Genomic DNA, 9,263 nt, shown 5'->3' with positions numbered 1-9,263 from the left:
CCAGCTCAAAAAAAGAAAACAAAAAAAGAAAAAAACGTAACAGGCTGAGAGGCAACCTCTCTATTCAAAGATTGTCATGGGTGACATGGCCGATCGCTGAGGGCACAGGTATCGGTTAAAGAATTCTTATTAAACCTCCTCATTGCCCAAGAGTGGGGGTAGGGAACAAGGGCAGCTGGCTCCTGAAGTCCCTTAAGGCTCACATCTCTTTGGGAGGGTGCATGAGGCTAGCCCTCTGCAAATTTCTTTGCTGCAGATGGTGGCTCTCCATACACGTTCCTGTTGCATGACAGACTAGACCACTGAGCACAGCCACAGGTTCCAGGAGCTTGGGAGTCCTCACTTGGGGATGTTTGACCTGGAAGAGAAAGCCTCCATAGGAGCTGCACACAGGTGACCCCGCTGAGCAGGGCGGTCAGAAGGAAGCAGTGCTTGCCCTTACTTACCTGGCACAGAGGATTCTGGGTATTCGGGTGGGAGACCTTGGAGCTTCGAGACTTTTGGAGAAGGGTCAGGAGGATGTGCAGAGCTCACACCATATATCCTAAAGTAAGCAGAAAGCGTGACATCACTCCTCACAGTTAGAGGTATAGCAGGCCGGCCCTGAGCAAGTGCAGAGCGTTTGTTCTAATCCTTGCAGCCCACCCTAACCTTCAGTTCCCTGCCCCTGCCCCAGGGATGGTAAACTGAGGCAGGAGAGCTGCACTGCTCCGTGCTCCAGTGCCCCTGACAGCTCCTCCGTGAAAGCCTGTGGCAGGTTGTAGCAGGGAGCACATCAGATCAGTCCTCCTCTATCAGGGAAGGGCTGTCCTCTCCAACAAGAGGGTTATGTGTGGAGCACGGAGGGGAGGGAGGGAGGGGACAGCTGCCTAGCCAGCCAGATGCCGAATCAGCCCTGGGGCACTGGGTGCTAGAACCAATCATCCTCATTTTTTGTTGTTTGGAGGACTGCTGGGATTAGAAGTGTGTTGCACCATGCCTGGCACTTACAGGCGCAATGCAAGCTACACTCACTGCTCATACGGCTTCCGCTGTGCCCGCTTGGCCTGCTCCATCAGATCCAGGAAGTCCTCGTAGCACTTTTTGGCCATGATGGTATACCTCGTGGCACAGCCAAATTCAGTGACCCTGGCTCTGGGCAGGTAGCCTGCCCAGCCAGGGATGGGGGGCTCCTGCAGAGGTTTCTTCACATTCTTACATTCTGTAAGGAGACAGCAGGGGTCCTGAGGGTTTCAGAGAAGCAGAATGGGAAGCCCCAGCTCTTAAGCTCCCTGGCATATTAACAGTTAAGACACCCACAGGCCACACCTAGATCCCCTACTGCACTCCAGGGACCTGAGGGTGGCTGCTCCCCAGGAGATCCCTCATATCATTCAACAGCCACGGAGGCAGGAGCCACTGTTAGCTCCATGTGTTACTTCTGTGGCAAGTCATGCGGCAAGTCCAGTACACACTTCGCTCTTGGGTCCTAAATCCAGCAAGTAACCATAGAGATAGGCTAAATCTTAAAACTTTGGGCAAGGATTCGTTGTCATATTAACAAGAAAGGCTACCAGCCCAGTGTGTGTATATCATGTGCTTGCACGCATGTGCACTATGCATGTACACACACACACACACACACACATACACACGTGCACCATAGTGCATCCATGTACCCTTATGTGAGTGAATCACAGTGCAGCCATGTACTTGTGGATGTCTGATGTCTACACTCAATGTCTTCCTTTGCTACTGGTACCTTGTGCTTTGGAGGCTGGTTAACTCAATGATTCTGGAGACCGATTTGGCCATGCTAGTTGACCAGCAAGCCCCTGAGGTCTACCATTAGATTACAGCCATTTGCCACCACACCTGCCTTGTTTACATGGGCTTTGGGGGAATCAAACGGGTCCACACACACATGCAGTGATCACCCTACAGACTGGACCATTCCGGGGCCCTCCATTACTTCCCTATAGCCCTTTAGATATACAAATAACCCAGGTCAAAAATCTAAATTATCGATCCATCATTTGTCATTCTGTGTGACACCTCCTCCTGCAGAATTAGTGTCTACAGCAGCTGATGTTTGGAATCTTCAGCTCTGCCCATCCCAAACCCCGCCCTCAGGGTGCCAAGCAGCAGCCCCTCCCCTGGAGTTGACTTTGCCCCTCCCCAGGGCTGCTCAAGACTACATTTATGGGCTATATAAGAGCTGGCCTCCTTGGTTCGGTGTGCCTCCTCCCCTGAGTTGCTTTGCTCTGTTCATTAAACCTGGATTTATTAGTTCAGTTTGATTGACTTATTGCATTAGCGGCAGCTGTGGCGGATTTCCAATAACCGGGTATGTGGGTGCCAGGGGCTGGGGTGAAGCTTCCATTAGAACATCTGGATTCTGATCTAGGAAGGTGTCAGCATCGTTGCTGTGATTCCCCTGGAGCATCACTAGGAATCTCTAATGGGGAATGACCAGCTCATGCTCACAAAGGCTTCTGTGTCTCCAGCTCAGAGACAACTCCCAAAGTGGCATCCACAGAGACATAAGCTGATGCTCAAAGTCCACGGGGGCTTGCCTAGGGCTCCGAGGGTGCTGCCAGCCTCCCCCAGCTGCCCGGGATGGGTCCCTTCTCAACATCAACTGTGCTTGGTTAGGTGCTCTTTCTGGCCGTACAACGGCCTGCTGGGGTCTCCCTTGGGACCAGAGTTGAGAGAAGCTGATGTAGGGGAGGCCATACCCAGAGTCAGGGGGTGGTACTTCTTGGCATACTCATGCAGCGTCCACAGGACTGTGTCTTCGGAGCAGATGGGCTTCAGGGCCGGGGTGCTAGCCACAGAGCAGTTCAATTCCTGCATCTGCTCCTTGTATGTCTGCGTTCTCTCCTGGAAGGCTTTCACACAGTGATTCATGTTGTCCTCGCTGGAGGTTCCCTGGCAACTGAGCCATGGTATGAAGCCTGGGGGAGCACAGAAAGTCACAGCCCAAGTGCGGTGGCTGGCTGCGGCCTGGGAGCCCGCCTCTGTACCCACTGCTGCAGCCCTCCACTTGGCTCCCTTCCATTGCCACCAAGGCTTCGTTTTTGCAAAGGCCATTAATACAGTCTGCACCATGGCTGGTGCAGACAATGACCTTGGAGCTGGGGAGGGAAGGTCCACTTCAACAAAGGAGATGACAGTCATACACTCTGATGGCAAAGCCCCCATGCCAGGCTGAGCAGCAAATGGTGAAAGCATTTAATGGGCCTAAATGATAGTCTGAGGAGTAATTGAAATTATTCATCTTTTATTTTGAGAGAGAGAGAGAAAGCTTATTTTCCTTGACACTTCCCAAATGCAATCTGGGATCTTTCTTGCCAGACCATAGAGAAATTGCAGGCCCATTAAAGCAGAGTCCTATGACATAAAAAGATAAATTCATTATCTACAAGACCCACCCCAGGACAATTTTTCACCATTTCCCACAAAATAACATGTAATCATTACAATTAGTAAGGGTAAAACACAACTATGTATTTAAACGGGATGCTGAATCCTAAGTACTATAATATTGTCACAATAAAACCATTTTTTAAAAGAACAAACAAGGAAAAACTGGTTAAGAACTTAGCCTCAAGCTGCAAAGTAAGTGTCTCTCAGTATTGTAGCTCATTGTTTGTGGGGGTTTTTGCTTTGTTTTGTTTGTTTTGCTTTGTTGCTTAAGAAAGGAAGGAAGGAAGGAAGGAAGAAAGAAAGAAAGAAAGAAAGAAACCTGGCTTTGGGGCTGGATGGAGCAGCTCCAAGTCTTCTACCCCCAAAAAAAACTTTCTAGAAAAATCTAATAGACTGACCTTGACAGGGCTGAAGTCACAGATCCATCTGCTATGGTTTGAATGTAAAATGTGTCCCACAGGCTCATGTGTTTGAAACTTGGTCCCTTGGTGCTGTTCTGGAAGATTGTGTAACCATTAGGAGGTGGGGCCTGGCTGGAGGAAGTGAGAGGCTAGGGGGAGTGGGAGGCTGGAGGAAGTGAGCGGGAGGCTGGAGGAAGTAGGAGGCTGGGGGAAGTGAGTGGGAGGCTGGGGGGAAGTGAGTGGGAGGCTGGGGGGAAGTGAGTGGGAGGCTGGAGGAAGTGAGTGGGAGGCTGGAGGAAGTAGGAGGCTGGGGGAAGTGAGTGGGAGGCTGGGGGAAGTGAGTGGGAGGCTGGGGGAAGTGAGTGGGAGGCTGGGGGAAGTGAGTGGGAGGTGGGGGAAGTGAGTGGGAGGCTGGAGGAAGTGAGTGGGAGGCTGGGGGAAGTGAGTGGGAGGCTGGGGGAAGTGAGCGGGAGGCTGGGGGAAGTGAGTGGGAGGCTGAAGGAAGTAGGAGGCTGGGGGAAGTAAGTGGGAGGCTGGAGGAAGTGAGTGGGAGGCTGGAGGAAGTGAGTGGGAGGCTGGAGGAAGTGAGTGGGAGGCTGGGGGAAGTGAGCGGGAGGCTGGGGGAAGTGAGCAGGAGGCTGGGGGAAGTGAGTGGGAGGCTGGGGGAAGTGAGTGGGAGGCTGGGGGAAGTGAGTGGGAGGCTGGGGGAAGTGAGTGGGAGGCTGGGGGAAGTAGGAGGCTGGGGGAAGTGAGTGGGAGGCTGGGGGAAGTAGGAGGCTGGGGGAAGTGAGTGGGAGGCTGGGGGAAGTAGGAGGCTGGGGGAAGTGAGTGGGAGGCTGGGGGAAGTAGGAGGCTGGGGGAAGTGAGTGGGAGGCTGGAGGAAGTGAGCGGGAGGCTGGGGAAGTGAGTGGGAGGCTGGAGGAAGTGAGTGGGAGGCTGGGGAAGTGAGTGGGAGGCTGGGGGAAGTGAGTGGGAGGCTGGGGGAAGTGAGTGGGAGGCTGGGGGAAGTAGGAGGCTGGAGTGGGGGCTTTAGGTTAACAGTCCAGCACCACGTCCTGCCCTCTCTCCGCATCTTAGCCTTGTGGAATATTGATGTAAAGATGTGCCACTGTTTCACCTTGCCTGCCTAAGGCACCTGAGTGGTCTAGTAAAGAACTGGCCAACAGCTGGAAGCGGCTGGCGGCAGAAAGAATAAGTAGGAGGAGGAAGGAGACTGAGAAGAAGAGACTGGGGAGAGAGGAGTAGAAAGAGAGGACTCTCCCAGGGCCAGAAGCGCAGCCATGACAGACAGTCATGGAGACAGCAGGGAAGATGTACACAAAGAAAGGTTAAAGGCCCTAAGGCAAAAACATAGATAAACATAAACAGATTAAAACAAAAGTTAAGACAAGGCTGATCATTCGCAACTAATAGGAAGTCTCCATGTCCTGACTTGGGAGCTGGTTGGTGGCCCAAGAGAAAAGGGCTGCTGCCTGCGTCTTGGTCCATGAGAATGTGAGGAGTCCCATCCATGAGCCCCACTGCCAAGCCTTCCCCACCATGATGGGTTGTATCTCAAACTGCAGCCAAAACAAGTCCCTTCTCCCTCACGTTGTCCCTCATCAGATGCTTGGTCACCGCAGTGAGAAATTATAGACTATTTTTCCAACCCCTGGGCGATCAAAACATGTCCTGAGATGTCATGGAGAAAGCCACAGAAACTTAGGGTCCCTTTTGAAATGTTATCTCTACCACCAAGGCCTTGTAGCTATGCATTTATGTACATGTATGCATATACATGACACTCACATACCTAGTTGTACAAGACATCTTACCGAGTGAGGTGTGCGTATACTGGCTTCGTTAGTTATCACAACGACCATGGAGAGTACCCAATATGATAAGATGCATGGATGGTTTCCCCCCCCCCCAATAGACACATCCAAGTCCCTAATCCCTGATACCTATGGGCATGGTTTTAGAAAACATAATTGATGAGCTAGAAGCAAGATCATTGCATGTTTAAGCTGTCCCTAGAGCCACTTAGACATACAAACATTCATTTGAAGAATCAATGATGGGCAGGTCGCCATTTTTAGAATTTATTCCTTGTGTAAAAGCGGTTATTTGCGGTCTTGTGGACAGTGGACAAAGAGAAGTGTGAAATAAATCTGAACTGTCGGAATCTGAAATATATTCTCTCACCTAGCTAGTAGGACCAGGGGGAGCCTGGGAAACCTTGGAATGTTTTCAAGCATAGTCCCTTCTGAAAACAGCGTATGTATGCAAACTGCGGGTCCACTGAGCGGGTCAATTACAGGGATGGTCACAGTTCTTGGAAGTCTGCGGAGGAAGAGCCTTAAGGAATGGAAACCAATGCCTATGTGGAACTGACCTAGGCCTCTACATATGTGACAGTCGTGTAGCTTGGTCTACTTGTGGGACTCCTAACAGTGGGAGCAGCTAACACTTTAGCTGGCTCTTGGGAACCCATTCCTCATACTGGGTCGCCTTGTCCAGCCTTAACACAAGGGGAGGTGCTTAGTCTTACTGCAACTTGATACGCCATGCCCGGCTGATACTCATGGGAGGCCTGCCCCTTTCTGAACAGAAACAAAGGAGGAGAAGGGAATAGGAGGAGGGGAAACTTCAGTCTGGATGTAGAATAAATAAAAAGAAGAGAAAGCAACGGAGACCATTTCTAAAAGGTGAAAGCATTTCTCAGACTTTCAGGGCCCCAGCATCAACAGGGCAGGAAGTCTGTCTCCCTTTATGAGACATTGGAACCACCCCTGTGGGAGACTTGGGAAGTGCAGAGCCCCAACTTATCCACCTTTGTCCAGCAGGTGTCAGTTTCTGGTACCCAGCCACTCCTGAAGGATTCAGCCTGGGTGCTCTCAAGCGTGTCTTAGAGTGCTTGTGTGGGCCCAGTTAGACACGGTCAATAACCAAGACAAGCAGAGACCAGAGCCGCTGCTATGAACGCCACCTACCACTGTATCCTGGCGTGATGGGTAGTTTTCTCATGAAGGTCTCAGGAGACTCCATTTTACTCTGCCAGGGAAGGGAAACAGGCATGAAATGGTCAGAGTCTGCCTCTGGGACTTGATGCACATGGGCAAGAGTCCCTGGGTGTAAAAGGAATGACTTTTGTCAGATGCTGAGAAGTAATGCCACCATCACACCCAAAGCCAGCTGACCCAGTTTAGTTATAAACCGGAGACCAGGTACCAAGGGCTCCTTACTTGTTATGCTTATAGAAGATCTCCACCTACGAATGTGTCACTTTCCAGAGACACCTCTCCTTCCTTCCTTCCTTCCTTCCTTCCTTCTACCATCCATCCATCCATCCACCCATCCATCCATAATCCATCTAATAAAACTATGTCCATATATGGTCATAAAACCATATATGGATATGTGGATATACAGATGAGCAAGACCCAGGAGACACCAAGCAAGGCTCAGGAAACTTGCACAAGGGAAACCCATTTCTCCACGGCCCACTCTTAATTCAGGCAGAGTCTGGTTTGGTAGACTCGTGTTGCTACGTCCCTTTACTCTCAGAGTGTCTGACAATGTCTGCAGACATTCTGAGCGTCATAACTAGAGGGACGGGATGTACTGGTATCTTGTGAGCAGGTCCCTTGTCCATTTTATTCAATGCATGTGAGACCGCCGCAACAAAGGGGGTTAGAACAATTATAGTCTGGGGGGGGGGTCTGAAAGACACACACACAAACAAAAAACAAAACAACGAAAAATCTGGAGTCCAAGGAGGGGATGAGAAGAGGTGATGGGTGCTCATTCCAGTACCAGGTGTAAGGATAAGGATACCATGTCTGGAGCAAAGCCCTCCCCTCACCAGGGATCATCAATGCTCCCCCACAACGGGCCAAGGTTTGTTTAGGGATTCTGTGACTCTTCTATGCCTTGTCCTGCCGAGCCGGTGCATCTCGGTAAAGTGATATCTTGTGGGCAGGAGCTTGTTTCAATGCTCACGAGTGAAGCCTGCTAAAGCCCCAGGGGCACGACAAGCCGTCTATAGTGCGACCCCTGGTGGTTAGAGCCAGGCCATCCTGCAGGGAGATGGGGCGGGGGGCGCTGAAGAAAGGCAGGGCAGAGCCCGGGAGAGAACGGGACCTGCTCCACCCACTTCCACCGGCCCCTGCTCTCACCTGTGCGGGCCGAGCACCCCCCAAGGGAACTGGGCGACTCTGCCTGCCGCCTGCCCACCTGCTCTTCGGGGCCTTTGTGCGCTCACTCCAACCGGGCGGGGCAGATTCTAGATCCATCCGGGATATTTGGGGCAGGTCCCGCCCCCTACATGAGGATCAGGGGTCGGGGTGGGGGATGACACGGGAGGAACCAGAACCCAAAAGTTCGTAAACCCAGTGAACTGGGCCGCTAGTCCCTCCCTGGGCGGCTATTCCCCTCCCCCCACCCCCACACCCTCTACCCAACCGCACACCCCCTACCCCACCCCGCACACACTTTGCACGGACTTTGCGAGCAGATGCCTGTAGCTTGAGCGCCTCATCTCCACCAGGGGGAGCGAAACCGATGGAGGATGAAGACCACAGAGCGGGGATGCACGCGGAAAGCCACCCCCATTTCTCCCGAGAGGTTGCCAGTGGTCTCCATCCCCGCCACGTGAGGGCCAGCAAGGGGCAGGGGGCAGTCAGGGAAAGGAAGGCCGTCTGTGTCCGGGTTGGCTTCCAAACACAGGAACCTTCCCCAGCCTAGTACACCCATGCACACAACTTTCTCCATTAAGAGAGCTGGGGTTTGTTCTATCTCTCCGCTCCAACCCCTACCCCCCCCCCCCACACACACACACATAAAGTCCCAGGACACAATGCTTGGGAAAGCTGTGTTACTCCTTTCTAGCAGTGGTTTTATGGGAGGGAAGATGGCTCGAGCCAGTGTTTGGTTTGGCTGAATGCCAGTGTAGCGCCCTGTGAACCAAATGGGCTATGGGTGGCTCCACCTGTTCAGAGCCCGCCCGCAGCTTGTTTAGGGCGTGCGCTTCCCTGGAGTGGGCGGGACCTGGCTGGCTATCCTGGAGACCGAACTTTTCAACCCCATGGACTCCTGGGACCACGCCATCCAGACACTAATAGAGTGAATTTAGAATATGCCCCAGGGGTAGAGTTTGGGAGGAAGCCAAGACTCTAGACCACTAGCCTACGCCTGCAGGGATGTCCCCAGGGGCGGGCACCAGGAGGCCTCCCATGCTTTTAATGATTTTCATCTGGATGTTGTGAATCGTCCCTCACTCTGCCCACCTGCCTTCTCTCTAGCTAAACCACTTCCCGTCTGCAGGAGACAGGGCTCCGGGCATCCATGGAGCTTGGGTTCCCAGCAAAGGAAGGGCTGTCAGTAACCCTTGCCCCACCTGAAAGGGGACTTGAGACAGGAGGAAGTCGGCAACGACTACCCCAACAATTCCAGCTGTACACCCCAAACGAGACA

The 9,263-nt window shown here is 52.5% G+C and overlaps 1 protein-coding gene across 1 annotated transcript; it reads right to left on the bottom strand.

Annotated features, from left to right (window-relative positions):
* Positions 1-1,010: 1,010 nt before the first annotated feature.
* On the bottom strand, positions 1,011-8,039 carry CUNH10orf82 (chromosome unknown C10orf82 homolog). Its single transcript, XM_051199798.1, has 4 exons — positions 7,967-8,039; positions 6,782-6,842; positions 2,718-2,936; positions 1,011-1,201 (listed from the first exon to the last, which is right to left on the bottom strand). The coding sequence occupies exons 2-4, from the start codon at positions 6,834-6,836 to the stop codon at positions 1,011-1,013; spliced, it is 465 nt and encodes a 154-aa protein (XP_051055755.1). The 5' UTR covers positions 6,837-6,842; positions 7,967-8,039.
* Positions 8,040-9,263: the final 1,224 nt, after the last annotated feature.

Source organism: Phodopus roborovskii, unplaced genomic scaffold (assembly GCF_943737965.1).
Source record: "Phodopus roborovskii unplaced genomic scaffold, PHOROB, whole genome shotgun sequence".
Taxonomy (NCBI): Eukaryota; Metazoa; Chordata; class Mammalia; order Rodentia; family Cricetidae; genus Phodopus; species Phodopus roborovskii.
Note: the sequence above shows the minus strand (reverse complement) of the source record. Positions and strands in the feature narration are given on the sequence as shown.